The sequence below is a fragment of the Delphinus delphis genome, chromosome 7 (assembly GCF_949987515.2).
Source record: "Delphinus delphis chromosome 7, mDelDel1.2, whole genome shotgun sequence".
Lineage (NCBI taxonomy): Eukaryota > Metazoa > Chordata > Mammalia > Artiodactyla > Delphinidae > Delphinus > Delphinus delphis.
The window spans coordinates 33,541,899-33,563,025 of record NC_082689.1 but is presented as its reverse complement, the minus strand read 5'-3'; the positions used below and the strand labels follow the sequence as shown (position 1 = coordinate 33,563,025).

The window sequence follows — 21,127 nt, the reverse complement described above, 5'->3', positions numbered from 1 at the left end:
CGCACCACGACAGAGTAGACCCCACTCGCCACAACTAGAAAAAGCCCGCACGCAGAAACAAAGACCCAACACAGCCAAAAATAATAAATAAATAAATTTATAAAAAAAAGACAATGAACACCTCAGAAGAGGAGAGCTTTGGAAACTACAGAGCACCATCTGATTATGAAAACTATAGCCTGGCAAGAAACTTTTAAAATCATAATATCCAGTGCTGGGACGGCTATGGGGTAATGAGATGTCTCATACATTAGGAGTACAAATTCACATGACATTTCTGGAGGGCATTTTGGCAAAAACCTAAAAAGGGCTAATACTCTTTGATTTAGCATTCTACTTTTAGGAAGTTGCCTTAGGAAATAATCAGAGATGTGGCCAAAGATTTACACACAAGAATGTTTACTACAGGGTTATTTATTACCATACAAAACATTGAAAATAATAAATGTCCAACAATGGGACAGTGATTAAATAAAGTACAGTCATACAACGGATTTGGGGTCAGGCAATAAAATCATGTATTACTCATGAATTACATGAGAAAATATAGTGTATTTTTTTAAAGCAGGTTGTAAAATAGTATTCATATTAAAAATAGCAAAGTTCATTAACATTTTTTGAGTATTTACTATGTTCCTGCCACTGTTCTAAGTGCTTTCCATTGCATAACTCAATATGCTTTCTATCAATTGTAGGGGTAGGTACTATTATTATTCCATTTTAAAGGTAAGGAAATTAAAGCAGAGAGTTCAAGTAATTAAGGAGAGTTCAAGTAATTCACTCAAGATTTATACAGCCACATAGACAATTACACCAGCATTCGAAACTAGACAGTGTACAAAACATCACCTCTCGAATATAATCCCAAGTTTTAGAAATTAGTTATACAAGAAGGAGGATACACATCAAAATTTAACCATGGGTGATGGGACTATAAGTCATATTTTTATTCATACATATCTTTTCACCAAACATTATTTTTTTCAAGTCATGGAATTTTTAAAATAAAAAATTTGTCTAAGTGACATACCCACCAGCACCATGACAGTTCTGAGGCCGACCATCAAAGATCAAAGAGTGGGTGGTGGCCCCATTCCTAGAAATCTCCGCCCCTTCCCCAAAATATTGATAGTTGAAGAATCCTTCCCCTCATCAGCCTATGAAATTACCCAGCCCATAAAAACTAACCATGCCATATTTCCGTGCCTCTCGCCTTCTGAGATGGCCCACACTCTGTCTATGGAGTGTTTCTCTCTAAGTAAATCCACGTCTTACCTATCCAAAAAAACCAGAAAAACAAAACAGAACTATGACTTTGAAGGAGGTAGACAATGAAAGGGAAGGCCAGGTTAACCCTAGAGAGCCAGGTGGGAAACAGAATAGAGCTGTAAACTGAGCCCCGCAATAACCACACCATCTGTTCCTCGGGATCAGGATTTCTTCGTCCAAATAGTATAGTCCAAGAGTTAAAAACACCACACTCAAAGTAAAAGAGCCAAAGTGAGGAGGGGAATAAAAGGGAGGTTGGGTAACCAATAGAGTAGCGCTGCTCACAGAAGGATCTCTCCTGGCTAAACTATGAATCAGGAAACCTACACAACGCTGGCTCCACTCAGACCCATGACAATCAAGGCTGTCGCAGGAAGGTGAATTAAATTTTTAAAACATCTCACACCATCTCCAGTTCTACATATGGATCTAATGACATGCATGTGGCAATCCATCTGGGTTTCATTTTATAGCTCAATACACACCTACTCTTTAACTTTCTTGATGGCCTAACTTCCTAATGAGCAAAGATAAATGCGCTAAATCGAGAGATTAGATGTCGGAGTTCTTACACTTCTAGATACACACAGATGTGTTGCTTGTTTGTTTTTTTTTAAAACAGAAGGAAATACGGTACAAACATTCCCAAAATTAAAACCATTCTTCTTGAGGCCTCTAATTCGTCCAGCTTCCCATCACATATTTAAAAATCAAATAGCTATAAAATCTAAATAACCATAATTTGGGGTAGTATCTAAATGATACTCATAATGATGCTTTTGAAGCATAGCAGAAACCTCAAGTACCTCTCAAATCATTGGAAATTTTAAACAATTCTCACATTGTTTTCGTATTCCTTATTCTTATATTTTTAAAATTTTGCAAATCCGGTGATATTTTTTACATGTCCAACAAGGTACATTGATTAAGTAATGTATTCGAAATAATATGTTTTAAAAATTCAGTTCACAGAGCATCCCATTTCTTTATCCCATTGAAGCATGAACAGGATTCAGTTTACAATAGCTGGTTTCAACCGAGATTGTATTGCATCTGCCATCTCCCTTATAAGTGTGATTACATTGAAGAGTATTGCCAACCTTGTTCCACTGATTCCATACTGCCTAATCTCTCCCCACATCTCAGTACTCAAGGTGCTTAACTCTTTAGTTGGTGTTTTCAGTCAATATACAACCCATGAAGGCACTTTCAGACTACTATTTTATCAAGTAATATTGTGATAAGTTATGTTTTTAGAATAAAGTTTATTTTTCCACTCTAATCATAACATCAGCTCATTATACAAAATAGAAAGATATAGAAAAATAGGAAGAATAATAAATTATCCTTTCAGCCAAAGATCAGTAAGACAAAGTTCCCTTTGCAAGTCCTAATCAATTACCTGCTACTGGTTTGATGGTGTCCCTACGAAGTGCTCTGATGGCTGTCAGCAAGGTTCTAGGAGGTACCAAAGCAGCAAGGGGAGAAAGAGTGGCTTGACTGCACTCATTCTGCCAAGTGTGCTCCATTTGAGCAGCTCCTGAGCAGTTGTACTTAGAGCCTTTAATAAACCTAGAAGTAGGAAAGATCGGGAGAGAATCATGGTCATCCGTAATGATGAGGTCAAAGGTATTGTCAGTCATAGCTAACACTTGTGAGCGCTTGGTGTGGGCCAGGCATTTAATCTCTATAACCACACCCAATCTGCACAAGCTAATGAGCTGGGTGACACCATTACTTCCATTTTGTAGTAGGAAAAATGGGGGTTTGAAATTAATTAACTTCCCCCAAATTATACATCTAAGTGGTGGAGCTAGAATTGGAGCCTGGACAATTGAGTCCAAAGCCCCACTTTTAGTCCCTAGAGGGCCTAATTTTGAAGATTCCACATGCTCCAGGGAAAAGAAACATCTCTCCTGCTTTAACAGTATTTTTTTAAAGGGATCTTGGTCTTCCAACACATCCCTTAAAATCCTTTATTACACGAATCAGATTTTCATTAAAACCAATCTGGGTTGTTAGGTAACATGTTCAGGTAAGCCATATATATGATCCAGTAGGCTTGGCTTTATGTATTTCATCCATTGGTTCCCTTGTATAACCACTAGATAGAGAATATTTATAATAACGGCTAACACTTAAGTAATAGTCTAACACTTAAGTAATACTATTGTACCCATCACCATTCTAAGCACTTTATACTTACTATCTCATTTAATCCTCACAACAACTTTATGTGTACTTTTTATTGTTGTAAAATATACATAAAATTTACCATTTTAATCAATTTTAAGTATATAGTTGAGTGACAGTTAAGTACATTCACATCGTTATACAACCATTACCACCATCCATCTCTAAAACTTTTTCATCTAGCAAAACTGAAACTCTCTACACATTAAACAGTAATTCCCTATTTTCCATCATTCTACTTTTTGTGTCTATGAATTTGACCACTGTAAGTACCTCATATGAGTGAAATAATAGTTATCCTTTCAGTATTTTGTAATTGGTTTATTTCATTTAGCATAATGTCTTCAAGGTTCGTTCATATTGTAGCATGTATCAGAATTTCCTTTCTTTTTAAAGCTGAATAATGATTCACTACGTATATATACCACATTTTGTTTATTCATTCATCAGTTGATGGACACAAATTGCTTCCACGTTTTGGCTATTGTGAATAATGCTGCTATAAACCTGGATGTACAAATACCTGTCCATGTCCCTGCTTTTAATTCTTTTGAGTATATACCCAAAGTAGAATTGCTGGATCATATGTAATTCTATTTTTTGTTTTTTGAGGAAGCGCCGTACTGTTTTCCATAGTCGCTGCATCATTTTACATTCCCATTAGCAATGCCCAAGGGTTTCAATTTCTACAAATCTTCAACAACACTTGTATTTTCTGTGGGTTTTTTTTAATAATAGCTATCTTAATGGGTGTGAAGCAGTATCTCATTGTGGTTTTGATTTGCATACCTTAGTAACAAGTAATATTTAGCATCTTTTCATGTGCTTATTGGCCATTTGTGTCTCTTCTTTGGAAAACTGTCTATCCGAGTCCTTTGCCCATTTTAAAATCAGGTTTTGTTTTTTTGTTTTTGAGTTGTAAGGGTTCTTTATACATTCTGCATATTAATCCCTTATCAGATATATATGATTTGCAAATAATTTCTCCCATTCTGTGGGTTGCCTTTTCACTCCTGCTAGTGTCCTTTGATGCACAAAAGTTTTACATTTTCTTTCTTTCTTTCTTTTTTTTTTTGGCCACGTGGCATGCAGGATCTTACTTCCCCCACCAGGGATTGAATCCGTGTCCCCTGCAGTGGAAGCACGGAGTCTTAACCACTGACTGCCAGGGAAGTCCCAAGCTTTACATTTTCATGAAGTCCAACTTATCTATTTTTTCTTCTGTTGCCTATTCTTTTGGTGTCATATCCAAGAAATCATCACCAAATCCAATGTTGTGAAGCTTTTCCCCTGCGTCTTCTTCTAAGAGTTTTATAGTTTTAGCTCTTAAGTCTATTCTACTTTGAGTTAACTTTTGTCTATGATGCAAGGTAAGGATCCAACTTCATTTATTTTTGCAGGCAGGGTATGTACTTCTATCATCCTTATTTGACAGATAAAGAAACTGAGGCACAGATGGGTCAAGTAATTTCCCCAAAGCCACACAGCTAGTAAGTAATGGAGCCAGGATTCAGACTGAAGCAGACTGAGCTCTTAAAGAAACTGAAGCTTAATTTTTTCTGTTTTCATTTCTAATTGTTGTATCTTCTTTGCTTTTGTGACATATGGCTGGTCAAATCTTTGATGCTAAATGGTTTGGTTGAGAATCAAACCCTGTAACAACATTGCAACTATGGGAAAATTCAGACCACTTTATGATTCTCTTCTTAATGGCTTGATACTCAGGAACATATGGCCACCAAAGATATGTGGGAGAGATAGTATCATTTGTACAGACTCTCAGAAATTAAACCTGCAGAGAAAAGGGCTAGCTGAAAGCGGCAGTGTTTACACGAGGCTGATTAAAGTCAGGCTGGGGCTGAGAAGACTTTTCAGGCACAGCTGCAAGTGGACACACATCTCTCCCCTCCCACCTCACCCTCACCTCCACTCTGGTTGCACTCACCTGGCAGCCCCAAGTCTGGCTCCAGGCACACCTGCACAGGTGCAACAACAATGGTGGTTACCCTCTGTTCTAATAAGGCTTGGCCTTTGCCAGGGCACACTAACTCCGGCAAGCCTGACCAAGGGGCAAGAGACACCAGCTATGCTCCTCCGGAGAGAAGGACTTCTGACTGCAGTGGGCAGCTCAAGGTACAGGTGGTCAGCAGGAAAGTACAGACATTTGGGGGATTTCTATTCCATTAAGCTAACATCTTGAATAGTTATTAAATACTCAGTGCCTTGAACATTGCCTGACACATGGCAAATTCTCAACAGATGGTTGTTAGATGAACATATTAGTTGCCAGGGTGTGGCGGTGGGAGGTCATAACCTCTACCCAGTAGGGCTGGGTGTACAATGTGGTCAGGTAGGCAGATTTGTGCTCCTGTGATACCTGATACAAGGCAGCCCATGAGAGGAACTAGACTATAATTTATTAATATGCTGTCAAAGTATAAAGATGCTAGAGACTGAGATTGCTTCCTACTAGGAAAATCTAGAGTGGCGTCGTGGAGGAGGTAGAATCTGAGCTGAGTCTTGTGGTAAAAAAATAAATGGAGCACAGCCCTCTAGGCATAGGTCAGTGAAAGCCCAGGGGGGAGAGTGGGCAAAGTCAGAGTAATTAGACAGGTGTGGCTCTTACCTGGAGAAGTGGGTGGGGTCAAACTACAGAGGGCTTTGCCTGCCAGCCCTGGGAGAGCTGGATTTCTCTCTTTACCTCTCTGTTGACTCCTGCACACAAAGGGTGCCCACCCTCTGTGGTACGATGACAGCTGGCGATCTGGGCATTTCTTGTCTTCCTGGGGACACTGGCACCCTGCCACTGCGTATCTGCTGGGCAGGAGTACTGCACACATGGGCTCCTTCCACCTTCTGAAAACCCTTGCCTGCCAGGACCGAGGTGGGGTGGCCATGACAGCCAGTGTGGGGCTGCGGACAGATGCATGGGCGCCCCTTTGCCCCTCTGCACATGGAGGCCGGGGGAGCACCAGGGAGCTGGCGGGCCAGAGCTAGTCCCTCGTTAGAGGAAGCATTCCCGGTGGAGTGTGGATAAGAGACCCCTCTGTGCACACTAATTACTCATTTCAGAAGAACCAAAAGCTGGGGTTGATTAGCAAAGCCAAGGCAGGCCTGAGAAGTCTGGAACCATCGGCAGCCAACCTCCTGCTATCGTTTATTTCCCTGTTCCAGAAACTCCCTTCCTGGCTCCCTTCTGCCTCCTTTTATGTTTTAGAGTAATTTTGGTGGTTAGAGGTTCAGAATAATGTTGGAGAAGGAATAGAAAAATATGGAGAATGTATGCAAGGGCGGTGGGTGCAATAAAATACATTAATTTTTAACGTGTTTTCCATTTATAATATAATCTATTTTACTGAAATTTTGATTCCATAAAAAAAGAGAGAAGAAAAAACTATCTGTAATCTTATGCCCAACACCCTAATACTGTTGTTATTAGAATTTTAATGTATTTTCTTCCAGTCTTTCCACCATGATTATACATTTATAAAATAAACTTTAATGGGATTGTAGTTGTACTATACATTCTTTCTAATACCTTGCTTTTTTCCACTTAACTTATTATTCTACATGTTGGAAATGAGTGAATAGATTTAACCCTGAGTGAGCTTTTTGGTAACCTAAGCAGGCCTGCGGCCTCCCACAGTACTTCAGTTAATCCAATGAGATGTGAAATTTATGAACCAACTTCACAGGCATAATTTGAGAAATTACGAACAGGAACCAGAAAACTAGAAAAAAAAACTTAAAGAAGCTGTGGTAGGCAGAATAATGGCCCCCCAAAGATGTCTACAACCTAATTGCTGGAACTTATGAATATACTAGGTTATATGGCAAAGGGAAATTAAGGTTGCAGGTGGAATTAAGATTACTAACCAGATGGCCTTAAAACAAGGCGGTTATCCTGGATTATCAGGGCAGGCCCAGTATAATCGCAGGGATCCTTAAAAGGGGAAGACGGAATCAAAAGAGAGAACCAGAGAGATGGCAGCATGAGAAGGACTCAGCCCAATGTTGCTGGCTTTCAAGATGGAGGAAGGGGTCACAGGCCAAGGAACGCAGGCAGCCTCTAGAAACTGGAAAAAGCAAAGGAACAGATTCTTCCCTAGAGCCTCCAGAAAGCCCTGTAACACCTTGATTTTAGCCCTGTGAGACCCATTTCAAACTTCTGACCTCCGGCACTGTAAAATAACAAATTTGTATCATTTAAAGCCACTAAGGGCACTTCCCTGGTGGCGCAGTGGTTAAGAATCCACCTGCCAATGCAGGGGACATGGGTTCGACCCCAGTTTGGGAAGATCCCACATGCCACGGAGCAACAAAACTCGTGCACCACAACTAATGAGCCTGCACTCTAGAGCCCGCAAGCCACAACTACTGAAGCCTGCGTGCCTGGAGGCTGTGCTCCGCAAAAAAGAGAAGCCACCGCAATGAGAAGCCCGCACACCGCAACAAAGAGTAGCCCCCCCTTGCTGCAACTAGAGAAAGCCCGTGCACAGCAACGAAGACCCAACGCAGCCATAAATAAATAAATAAATAAATGTATTTTTTTAAAAAAATCCACTAAGGGGGGATTTCTCTGGTGGCCCAGTGGTTAGGACTCAGCACTTTCACTCCAGGGGCCCAGGTTCAATCCCTGGTCGGGGAACTAATATTGTGCAAGCCACGCAGCGCGGCCGAAAAAAATAATAATAATAAAAAGCCACTAAGTGTATGGTAATCTGTTAAACAGCAATAAGAAACTAATACAGAGGCCAAGATCAGCTTTCAAACTCAAGGCAAAAATGTATCTAGATGTGCCAAATTCCAGGATAAGGGATTCCCTAATTCTTCTCGGCAACTCCCTGCCACATTGAGCAAGTGGCCGAGCAAAGCTACAGAACCAAGCAGGTGCTTCAGAAGTGCCCCCTACTGAAAACCAAGGGGCTCTTATCCAGATCAGACAGGGCGTCATGCCATCTGCACCAGGGCCACAGCATCTCAGAGGAGGCTTGGTTTTATCACATTTAGAGGGAAGTCATTGGAAGCAAAGATTTACAGGAGGAAATGAAGTTCCAGTTCATCCAGAAAAAGCCTTGGATCTAGTGGCTCCATAGACCAGGGCTTAACACAGTGCCTGGCACGTAGAAGGTGCTCAACAAATTTTTATTGCATGACCAAATGAAAAAATGGAGTGAGTGAAAGAACTTAAGTCATTTTGTGTCCACTGCCCTCCCTACAACTCCCTCTCTCATGTCCTCTGGAAAAAGCCTCAAGATTTATGTGGGGCTGAGTTTTTCATGCTCTTTTTGTACTTGAAGTACTTGCCACATAAACTGTCCAGACATCAAGGACCAGATGATGCTCTGTGCTTGGATTCCAAGCATTCATTTAATTAACAAATTCTGAGACAGTAGAGCCAATTGAATAATAAGCCATGCTTTTTTTTTTAACCTTTAGTCAATTTATATATTAGTTATCAATCTGCCTTATTTGTCGCTTTTTCTCCAGAGAAAAAGCAAAGACTCAGATCACAATCAGTTCTTCAGTCAAGAGTGCTGTGATTGATTGGTGATGTCTGCCATGGACAACAGGGATGAGGAGAGATGTCAACACAAGGACCACGTGTTTGCTATTCTTGTGCTTAACTGATTATCCTTAGAGAATTTCTACCTCATTTAAGTGGTTATGATATTAACTTGTCCACCTTAAAGGATTATAATGAGGTGAAAATTATTTGTATAAGATAAAGCCCTAGCCAAGTGTAAGATGTTATTATTCACATTTATTTCCCATGATGTCTTGCATAGTGACTTTGGCAGGTAGATTCCCAGAAACTTCTCCCTGGCTGAAATGAAATGCAGCAGAGCCAGATGTTTTCAAAATGCCATGCTCCTCGTGAACACGGACAGAGTTTGTCTGTCCCATTATTCATATTGCAAACATTGAATGCTGATGCTGATTTGTCGACCTGGTTTTCTTATACGGGGCCACTTTTTAAGATACTAAGATGATTTCCACAGGCTGAACTAAATGATGTGTTTTCTTTTGAGGCTCTTTATCCTTTTCTGGTGTTCTATCTCAAGATGGGATCTGGTATTTCTCATTTCTCCTTCTCCTTCCAACTGCAAATCCACAGGGGCCTTTCAGAGCTTTGCTTGGTGGGTTCTTGGTTTATGTCTGTTGGCCGAGGCATCCGTTTCTGGTGCCTTCCAGCACCTTCCGGGAGTCTCCCGGATTACTGATGAGGATTGTGCTAGCCAGCCTATATCACTGGGAGGCTCCCAGCTCAGCAGCCATGCTGTTTCCTGACTGGTGTCCCCACAGAGAGAGCAGGACAGGGCCTGGCAGCCATACCTCCACTTCCGAAGCCAACCAGAGAGCCAGGGCCTACGGCGGATCCAGCCTGGGTATTCAGCCAGGAGATACCTCCATGGCCTCCTGCGGACGTGGCCCCCTGACACCATGTACAGGCTCCAATGTGCAGGTCAGTGGGGACGTGGGAGGAGGTGCACCTTGAGCCTCCCCGCCTCGCATTCTGGTGTGAGAGTGTGTTTTCCATCAAGGTCTGAAACAGCAGAATTTCAGGTCCAATTCTGTGTTAATTGTGCCGTCGCACCTTTCTCCCGTCAGCTTCCCCCACGTGTGCGGAGGGAGTGCAGCCTGAAGTCTTGCCTTCCCTCTACTGCCTCTCAACGGTCTCACGCTCTGCATCCCAAGCAGAAAGTGTATCCCAAGCTTCCCCATGCAGAGACTCCAGATCCTCCAGTGCAATCCCAATCTTTTACAAGGGAAGGAGAAAGAGGCCCAGAGGGGCAAAGTAATTTGTCCAAGGTCATTCAGCCAAAAGCAAAGCTGAAACCAGAAGCCAGATCCTCCCCACACCCCAGGTGCCACCCTCTTCCCAATATCCCCTACTTCCCCTTCAGAGGGACCTCAGATCCCCCAGGACGTAGAAATGTTAGGCCTCCTCCTCAAAGAAGGTGGCTCTCCAGCACAACCCACCCAGGAGTGAGACGGACACCCTGCTGCTGAACAGAGACCCCAAACACACTCTGTAATGGCTTCAAAATAAAAACAGGCAATGGCTGGGAATTAGAGTTGCCAGATTTAATGCCTACACACATGCACATACACACAGAGGCACGCACAAAAAAGTTACACTTGTAACATTTGGTACATATTCCTACTAAAAAAGTATTCATTGTTTATCTGAAATTCAATTTTAACTGGACATCCCATATTTTATTTGGCAAACCTACTGGGGAAGAGAGGGGAGAGCAGTAGGATTTGCCAGTGGCTACTCAGCTAGCTGCCACCTCTTCAGCACCAACGAACAGACGGGACCAGAGGAAAACTGCCTTTCTTCTTGCTTTACAGGTTTACTTCGGGAAAGGAGAGAAAACAGCTCTCTCCCCAGTAAGTGATGACTTGAAGGAAAATGAGAGATGTGGGTTTGTCCAGTAATTGGTTTGCCCCTCACGGTGGACCCACGGTTCCAGGCAGTTCCATTTATCTAACACTTGAGAAAGAGCCTCTTAACCAGAGATATGTTTATTGTTGGGTGGGGCGGAGGGCAGAGCAGGCCACTGCCCCATGGCCCAAGCCCAACGTCTTCAAGGAGGAGAGCCCCTCTTAACATCAAAAAATGTCTCAGACCCTTCTGTGAAAGTCATGTAGCTACAATGTGTGGTTTAAGGAAAGGTCCATGTGTACGTGCATTCTTGGGCCTCTTGCCATAATTCCTCATCAAAGGCCTTCTTGAGGGTGAGACTCTCAAGCTGGAGGAGCAAAGACAATACTGGGATTTGAGATCATTGGCCTAATGGACTCTGCCACCCCCTTCCTTCACATCTCAGAGCTCACCACCTTTGTGATGCTGGTATGTTCCCATCTTTCCACTCCTATGATAAATCCTCGCCACCCTTCAGGCACACATCTTCTACAAAGGCTTCTCTGACAAATCCAGCCAATGTTGAGCTCCTCATTTTCTGGCCTTATATAACACTGACACTTGGGACCACACGCATAGAGCAGAGGAGAGCTTTGTCTCTCCAACAGACTATTAGTGCCTTTAAAAAGGACCCATGTCTGGTTTCTCTGTATCCACCCTACTGCCCAGTAGAGAGGTGGGACCATTGATAGGCCCTCAATAAATACTTATAGAATGGATTGAAAATCATGGGGGTTGCAGAAGCAAGCAGGATATATCCAGGAGAAACCTTTAGATTTCCTCCCGAGGCAGGAGGTGCCTTTTAGCCAACCCCAAAGAAGCAGCCATGTTTCTTCCACGAGGGGGACCCAATTCCTGGGAATGGTGGAGCGGAAGAAGTATATATGTGGCACAGGACCAGAGGCACCCAAGACACTAGACAGAGAACCCTCTGCGGCTTCTATCTGACTTTTTAATCTCTCGCATCTTCTAATTGTCTTCCTTAATGGGCAATGTCCAAAACTAAGACTAATGCAAGTGGGGAACCCTGTAGTTATCACCAAGACGTCTAGACTGGCAACCATTACTTCTACCAATAACTCCTGACCTACTCTTCAGGATACATCAAGGATTCTGTCCTGCTCCAGGAAAGTCAACTTAATGTACCAAAGAATCTCAGGCCACAACAGGATCTTTTAGGTGTACCCCCCCAAATACCATCTCCTGCCTGTCTTCCCTCCATTTTGGATTCAACCAGGAAAATCTTTGGAACAAGGTACATGTTGATTTTATCAAACCAGACCTCAAATACTTGGATTTTTAACAGCTTAAAATGAAGTTTTCCAAAATAACGTCTAGGGATTCTGGGTTTCATTGTCCTCATCTGTAAAATGAGGGAGTTAGTCTAGACCAGCACCATCCAATAGTACCTTCTGCAATGATAGAATGTTTTATACATATATTTTTTATACATATACGTGTGTATATATATATATATATACATGTATGTATATGTATATATACATGCATATATGTATATATGTGTGTGTGTGTATATATATATATATATATATATATATATATATGCTGTCCAATTCCAATATAGTAGCTATCAGCCACATGTGGCTATTGAGCTCTTGAAATGTAGGTAGTGTGACTGTGAAAATGAGTTTTTAAATTTTATTTACTCTTAATTAATTTACATCTAAATAGCCACATGTGGCTAGTGGCTACTGTATTGGACAGTGCATATCTAGAGTCTAGATTTTAGACGATTTCTTATGTCTTTTTCACTCTAACACTCTTTAACCTGTGGCTTTGTGGCAATATCATAAGAAAAAATACAGGCTTTGGAGCCAGAAATCTGGCTGTTCTGCAATGGCTGTTCTTTCTCTTACTAGATGTAAGATCTTGAGCCAATCACTCAACCTCTTTGAGCTTGTTTGCTTATCTCTGTAATGGACATAACAAGGCCTACCTCGTTACTGCACAGAAAATTATTGTGAGCTGTCTGTAAGCTGTTCAGTACTATGGAGGTTCTACCTGTCAATATTATTCTTGGGAACTTGAAGCATTAAAAGAGCCAGATTTGCTTTGCCAAGGGAGATGGGGAAAGATGACTGGATAAAGATGACTGGGCAAAGAATAGGGTCTTGACTACTACCAGAGTTTTTGAGAAACGAGAAGGAAAGGACAAGAGCCTAACATAATATAAAGTTAATTTTTCTGAAATGAAAAAGGAATTTTCCAGAAACAATAGTCCAGAAACAAACCAAGCTCTGTACTTGCAAAAGGATCTAGTCAGGATAAGTAGAGAATCTGATCTATCAAGTGGAGTGGAGAACATGGCAGGTTCTCAGAGCCTGGTGCCATAAACATGCCTACCATATACCTCCCTTGAGTCTAGACTCCATTATCAAGGAATTTTGGTCATAACCTTGTCCAGTAGTTCATCTATGGGAAACATGCTGGTCAGGCAATTGTATTTCTCTTTGTAATTATACCCTGGTCTATACATCAGTCTCTATGCACTTTGCTAATGTGGGTCAACATCCCTGAGACCAGGTGATTCTGAGGCACTGATGAGATCAAGTTTCTGGGCCATCCATGTCCTAAGAGTAGTGAACTCACCCAGTATTCCTCCTGTGCTGGAACCTTCTGCCCTTCCCCAGGTGGCACCCCACCTCGCCATTGCCTAATGCCTTCTTGCTTCAAAAATTCTACTGTCTCCAGTTAATATCCTTAGACTTTGATGCCCTAAGATCTAAAAATACTGGACTGTGGACTATAGTACTTCCATGTGAGGGTGGATCAACACTGCACACCTAAGGAATCAAGTGGCTTCCCTAATTGATGCCATATACGGAAGGGCTGTCACAATCAGGCAGAAACAGAGAGGCAATATTAAATAGTGATTAAACACGTGCCCATTGGCACCAGATTCTAAGCCATGTGACCTCTCTGGGCCTCAGTTTCCTTATTTATAAAATGAAGATGACCATACCCACCTATACCTCACAGGATTGGATGTGGGACTTAAACGAGATAATGCAGTATCTGGCTCATAGCAAGTGCTCAGTAAATGTTACTTATAGACCTCCCTACCTTGTGTTTTTTAAGCATAATTGTAATGCCCAATTGCCCATGATTACAGGGACCAAAAATCAACTTGTAAGGAAGGAAAAATAGCTCAGAGACTATAGCCTGAACCCTGACTGATGGTTTATTTGTTTTAACTTTATCTCCCCTTGGTCTCCCTCTCCTTGCCAGACATGGTATTGGAGAAAGTAGCAAAAGTCCTGGCTGCAAATCTCAGATCCCCCAATAATGTGATGTTGGCTAAGTCACTTATGCTTTGTGCATCCTTAGTTTGCTCATCTGTAAAATGGTAGTAGTGGTGTCTGCGTTCCACTCTCTCTGGGTTGTTGTAAAAAACCATAGGAGAAGACACAGGTAAAAAAGCTCTCTAAGAGCTCTAAATTACTACCCCCATGCACACTATTTGGGTAATCTGAACCCATATTTGAGATAGAGAGAGACCAAGTTGTGTGGTCTCCTTTCAACAACTGAAACTTCCAATACCTTGCTTGCAAACCTGTTTCTGTTAAGCATAGATAAATGAGCCAGAGATGATGTTTACTGAGAAGGATCTTGGTTTCCCTCACATAGATTGAGTCATATATTCAATATCACCTGGGATACAGCCAAAGGGAAGAATGCCCCTCTATATCCTCCCACCCCAGAGCACCCTGCCCCAACTTAGCCAGTCTGCCATATAATACCGTTCAGCAGGTGAGTGGCCATTTGGCCAGAGTTTCACTTCCTCTACCCTCAGAAATGCACTCGGCTCCCTGGCGAATCTGACCAGGAAGGATGGCCCTGAAGTCCAGCTTGACCCCAAAGGATCATTCTAGAACACACAGAAAGGTCTTTAGTGCTCCATCCTATATGAAGTTGAGGCTTTCTTGGGAGCAGGCCTAACATGGCCCTGGGCCACCCCAGATTCAGGGATTCCCTGGGTCACTAAAACCTGAGCAGTCCCCCTGAACCTACGCCTGAGTCTGCATCTGCCCCACCAACACTCTCAGCATCAGCTCAGACCCAAAGTAGCCTTCAGGAGCCAATGGGCAGAGGAAGGGGAGCTGCAGGGAGGGAGCAGTCCCACAGATAAGCACTTGGCTCTTGACCCAATGACACCAAGGATGAGGATGATGTAAGGAATGACAAGGGTTGGGGAGTATGGGGGACAGTGAGGCTGGCTGGGAGCCTCCAGAAGCCCAGCGCTCCAACATACACAGAGCCCCTGAGGGCTTCCAGCGCCTCTGGTTGAAAGACAGCCCCATTGTTCCACGGAGCTGCAAGCAGAGAGTGGAGGTGTTGCTAAAGCGGCTCCAAACAAGGAAAGTTTGCCAGACTGTTTCAGCAATAAATCTACCTTGAGTAAGTGATGAAAATAGCTGCAGGACCCTTTAAACCATCGATGAAAGATTTGTTAACTATGCTGGAGTCATCTGTTGACTCAGATCCTTCCTGAGGGTTACACAGACAGGGTAAGTGCAGATTGCTAAGCAGTGCACTTGCCTGAGTTTTTCTACAAGTAAATGAACAGCAGACATCCCAGGAAATCAAATGCTTCAGACTGAGCATCTCAGTGACAACAGAGCAAGGCTGCAGGTCACCCCACCATCATCACACCTCTGTTATCCCCTAGTTCCTCACAGTTTACAAAGGGGTGTCATATTCATGATCTTATTTGAGCCCCAGACAACTCTGCAAGGAAGCGAGAGCAAGAAATCAGTATCTCCATTTTACAGATGAGGAAACTGAGTCCATGAAACAAAGACTCAACCTTGAGCCTCCTGACTCTTAAAGCAGTTCTGTTCCACTGACCTGGCTGCCACTTCTGTGGAGGCACTAGCAGAAATACAGTAATAAGGAGGGAGGAGGAACAAGGGCCTTGATCGACACTTTTGCTCAGAAAAGGAAGAAGGAAGGCAGTTTGGAAGCAGCTAACAGCATCATACCTATCTCTGGGCTTGTGAAGTTGACACACTGTTCACCTTTGCAGGTCAGCAGGGCCTGGATGAAGGGGAAGCTGGGGTTGGTGGACACATGGACCTGGGCTCTGTAGCCAAGAACCATGGCAGCCAGGGGACTCGCTTGCCACCACTCAGGAAGCAGCCCTGGCAGGAAGATGAAACACAGGCAGAGGTACCATTTCTAATGGGGTCCCCTCTGTCACTATTCTTCTGACTTTAGAGATAATGCTCCCTCCCTTCACCATTTCTTGGGGTCCTCCAGAGAAGAGAAGAGTACTTTGAGCCTACTGACCCCTGTTTCCCAAAGTGTCACCTGTGGAACCCTAGCATTGCCAGATGCTCCATGCAAAAAAAGGGTTTCTTGGCCAAATACATTTGGGAAATGTCCTCCTCCCAGAGAGTCACAGTGCACATCTGACCATGGACCGTAGGTAGTTCTATAGGTAAAGTGGCTGGTTTAGCTTTAACTCATGGTTTTCCAATCTTACTTAACCACAGATCCTCCCTACACTCTTCACCCCATCTAGGTAGCTCTAGTCTTCTCTAGAAAAAAGAGCTTTTTGGCCTTAGAGTTGGAAAAGCCTTGTTTTGAGTCCTGCATCTTGCTAGCTGTGGTGACTAACTTAACTAACTTTGAACCTGAATTACCTCTCTTGTAAAATGGAGCTGTTATCATACACACCTCCCAAGGTTGCTATAAGGATTAAATAAGTTAAAATGTAAAAATGCTTTCTAAACTCTAAGGCCCGTGTGTGTGTGTGTGTGTGTGTGTGTGTGTGTGTGTGTGTGTGTGTACAAGGTGACAGTGGTTCAGAGAAACGTAGACAACACGAGCTCCTATCTTGAATAAACATGTATGACTTACAAGCAGGTCACACGCCAATGAAACAGGAAAGGGGGAGAAGAGAAGTACCACCTAGTGGGAGAGAAGAGACATTTTATGATGGATAAAGACAATGATACTAGCGTGAATATACTTAATGCAGAACTATACACTTAAAAATGCTTAAAATGATAAATGTTATGTTATGTATATTTTACTACAATAAAAAAAAGTTTGCCAAAAAGAAAAGACAGTGATACTAATGCTTGATTTTTAATTTTTTCATTTTGATTTTTAAATTTTTTGCAAGAAAGCACTATATGTCAGGCATGGTTAAATGTCATTCTCTCTATCACCAATAATAAAATGTTTTATTATAATAAACATCATGAAATATCTTGCCATTATAACCATGTTTTTCTTCCCAGGCTGCTAAGGAGATTTCATCCTTGGAACCACCAGTCTAGCCACAAGGTCTGACTGTTATAGGAACCTGCTCTGTTCCTTTACAAAACCTGTTTTCAGGAATGCGTATCTGTCCTTCCCTAGGACACGTCAAAAGGGAATCACCGTTGCATCCACGCTTCAAAGGAAAGCCACCATGAAAAAACACAGCAAACCTCCAGGAGGGCCCTTGGGCATGCCCGCATCGATCATTCTTGGCTCCTGCGTGACAAATCCCACACGACATTCTATGGACGCGCCTTCCCCAACAGGAAGGCAGATCTCAGCGGTAAGAAGCCCAATATCTTGCTTGTTGATCTCGGTAAACCTGATCCTGCAGAGAGCACCGAGGCAGGCTGAGTGTCACTTCCTCATGCCACTCACCTTAGAAAATAACTGCCAAAGTCCAGCTGGAGGTAGGAATGAGACCAGTCCTCAACCGCACACATTCCGCAGTCAGACTGCCTGCGCTCAAATTACCCCCACTTACTAACGGTGACCTTGGGCAAGTTATTTAATCTTACAGAGGCTCCGTTTCCTCATCTGTAGAATGGGAATAATAATAATACCTCCATAAGGCTATTATGGGGATTCAGTTAATGCATATAAAATACTTTGCATGATTCTTGTCCTATAGTTAACACTTAATACATAGTAACTACTATGATGATCGTTATTATTCTCCCTATCACCTGACTCAACCAACAAGAACCCAACCCAGATAATGAGATTAGGGCTTCCTGAAGCTACCTCAGCCAAAGCCATGGCCGTCTGAGTGCCTCGGCGCTCTCTGTCTCTCTTCCCATTAACCCAAAAGTGATAAAAGTTGAAAGTCAACTGTCCATCCCCACCCCGGCAACTAATAAGTTCTTGTTCCCATCCTGTTTCTACAGACAAACAAGGGAATATGAAACTCCACCAGGGCAGAAGCAGCCACTTGTTCCAGGAGCCTCCTGCTGAAAGATGTCTTTTCCCTCCTGTAGCATCTGCCACGGGCTCAGAAAAAAACACATCTGGAGAAGCGAGGAGGAAAAAGGTTGTGTGTGTGTGTGTGTGTGTGTGTGTGTGTGTGTGTGTGTGTGTGTGTGTTTTAAGCATGCGCGCGCTTAAAAGATTAATCTCAATCTAGGAATGAGGTGACTCAAAGGGATGTCTCAGAGAACAGGCCTTACTTGCTTCTGAGCTCACTGGGTGGAGCTGGACTAAAGCTGTAGTAATTTACTAAATGTTGAAAATAGTGAAGTACAGGAAATTTCAGCTGCCCCCGATTAAAGCGTTATGGTGTTAACCAAACTTTCTGGTGCCAACAGAATCCCTTTTCCTGTTAAGGGGCTGAGGTTTATCTGTAAGCGTGTAAGGACAGAATTTGGGTTTGTAAGCAGCTGACCCACTTCAACCTCAAAATGCTGGAACCCAGAAATGGTTTTGCTTAATTTGAGGGTCTGTCATCTTTGAAACTGTAGGATAAATTTTGCAGGTTTATCAACCCCCTTCAGAAGTCAGGTACACCTTCCTTAAAGACGTCCTTCGCCGTCTCTGGCCTGGTCCTGCCTTGAAATTCTGTGTGGGTCTTCAGTTTGGTTGGGAGGCACCCGTGCTGAGTGGGAATGAGCAGGGACGCTGGAATGTTCTGCCCGTGGCAGCTGTGTTACTTGAGCCAGTGGCTCACCACTCTGAGCTATAGTGACCTCCTCTGTGCACACAGATAATAATGCCAGCCTCACAGGGCTGATGGAAGGATGAAAGGAGATGAAGGATTTATGTGAAAGTATCTTGTGTCCAACTGGAAACAACAGCAGTGTTAGTTCATGGTGGGGATTCGCACCATCTGAAGTGGTCCTGAGGAGCCATGGGCACACCAGGTGGTCCTGGTGCCAGTGAGGGAGGTCGTTTTCAGTCTATTCAGGATTTTCTCAGATTTTCCATGTCTAAGCTGATCTAAACCTTTCCATTCATACCAGAAGGGCATCTGTCTTCCAGGTTCCTTTGAACCAGGAGTAAACAGCAGGCCTGACCTGCCAGGGTCACTCAGGCCTAAGGAAAGCCCTCAATCTCACACCCAGTTCAGCCCAGAACCGAGCCAGGCTCAGAGGACAGGAGTCCCTTCCCTCAACCCATGTATATGATTTAGCAGAGGAAAGCAATATTTTCCACTATATTAAAACTCTGTAAATTTTTAATTACAATAGAGAAATTAAGGCTTGGCTTATCAGCCATACCTCACACAAACCATTTGAGTTTCCACATAGATTTCCCAATGCAAACCTTGTCAAACAAAATACACAAGGTCAGTATTCAGAAGAGGGCAGTTGGTGGGCAGCCGGCACCTGGACAGTGGAGGTCTCCAGGGACATAAATACACTATGTGCATGTGTTGGGTTAATCATTTTCTTAACGTCTCATAATTATACATATTACCCTGAGTATATTTGGGTGAATTTCCTTCCTCATTCAACTCTAAACACGTTAGGATACTTGTGTGTGTTTCGGATCTTTTTTCTTTTTGAACACTAAAAAAGTGAGAGACGTTTTTATTCTTCCTCCTGTGAAACTGAAGTCCCTGAAACCCAGCACACGTATACATTTCATAGAACCAAGTTCGTATGTTAAAAGCTGCAAACTAAAAGGAGAAATTTTCAGCAACTTCTGAATAATTGGAAACAGGAGACTAAGTACTACCCATTGCTCCTTTCTCTCTCTCTCTCTCTCTCTCTCTCTCTCACTCTCTCCCCATATACATATACACTTACACCACACACACACATATGTTTTGGGGTTTTTTGGACATAAAAAAACTGGGTTACAGTTGTGGCTGATCCTGACACACAGTGATTTTTTTTCTAGCTATGTTCCTATTACAGACGTGTGGAGACAGCTAGGTATTCTGCTAGTGGCAAGATTAGGTATTAAACCCTAATGAAAGAAGAGTCTTCTCTCAAAGAAATATCATAGAAAAAAGCCTAGTTCCAAACACTGTTGTAGCGACATATAATTAACTCATTTAATCCTCATGGCAATTTATGAGGTGGGAAGTATGATTGCCCCCATTTTACAGAGGAAGAAATTGAAGCTTAGAGAGATGACATGAGGAAAGCAAACACAAATGTGTATTCCTACTTTCTGCCCTTTCTTACCTACAGGTTTGCACAGTCCACAATCTGAGCCACATTTTTTTCTCTTAACGACACAAGCCAAGATTTCTCCTTCTCCGGACATGGAAGTCTCAGCTCTATCATTTTAATCTGGCTCAGTTTCCCGACTGCAAGAGAAAGACTGTATTTCCTCACAAAGGCTCTTGAATTTACCACATTTATACTTCTCAGAGCAATCAGAGGCTAGGTTAATGGGTGCATAACCACGTTCCCATGAAGCAAAGCAGCCCTACTCTAGTGAGTTGACCGGTTTCCAGGTCTGTCAGCTTTATCTCCCAGCCCTGGGTACAGAAGCGACATTACACTCAGCAGCTTCTGATGCTGGAGATTCAGTAAGATACAATGTCATTTATCCCTTGCAGGCAGCAGGATTTAGATACCTGCCAGATGGGGGTGTGTTTGTTTTTACATTTTCTCCAGGCACCAAAGGCTTTGAAATCACCTCCTATCTCAGAGGAATCATCCAGAGTCCTGGACCCCCTGAGGAGTCAACTTAAAGCCAATAAGCCCCCAGCAGAGCTCTTCATCTTCCCCATGAAGATTCATTTCCATACCCAACACCCCCCAAAAGGAAAGGCACGAAGAAGAGGTAGGTCCCTGTGACTCGGTCTCCTGAGGGAACCCGGCAGGCCAGGAAGGATTGGGGTGTGGGTCCCGCTAACGCAGCCCTCTCCTAAATCGTGGCTGACACTCTTCAGGGTCACCCCCTTGAGAGAACTTTTTTTTAAAGAAAGAAAAAGGATAAGTCTACAAGTAGCTCTCTTCTGGTCATACTCAACTCAATTTTTAAGATATT

General features: G+C 42.9%; 1 protein-coding gene and 1 long non-coding RNA gene across 2 annotated transcripts in view; one reads left to right on the top strand and one right to left on the bottom strand.

Annotated features, from left to right (window-relative positions):
- KIAA2012 (KIAA2012 ortholog) overlaps window positions 1-21,127 on the top strand; it is a 111,623-nt gene that overhangs the window by 4,268 nt on the left and 86,228 nt on the right. The window contains 7 exon segments of the mRNA XM_060015593.1: window positions 9,769-9,928; window positions 11,993-12,078; window positions 12,080-12,149; window positions 15,942-16,084; window positions 17,285-17,468; window positions 18,073-18,215; window positions 20,752-20,920. Of these exon segments, the coding sequence (XP_059871576.1) occupies window positions 9,769-9,928; window positions 11,993-12,078; window positions 12,080-12,149; window positions 15,942-16,084; window positions 17,285-17,468; window positions 18,073-18,215; window positions 20,752-20,920 (955 nt within the window).
- The window catches only part of LOC132428059 (uncharacterized), a 229,320-nt gene that overhangs the window by 176,085 nt on the left and 32,108 nt on the right, over window positions 1-21,127 (bottom strand). The window lies entirely within an intron of this gene.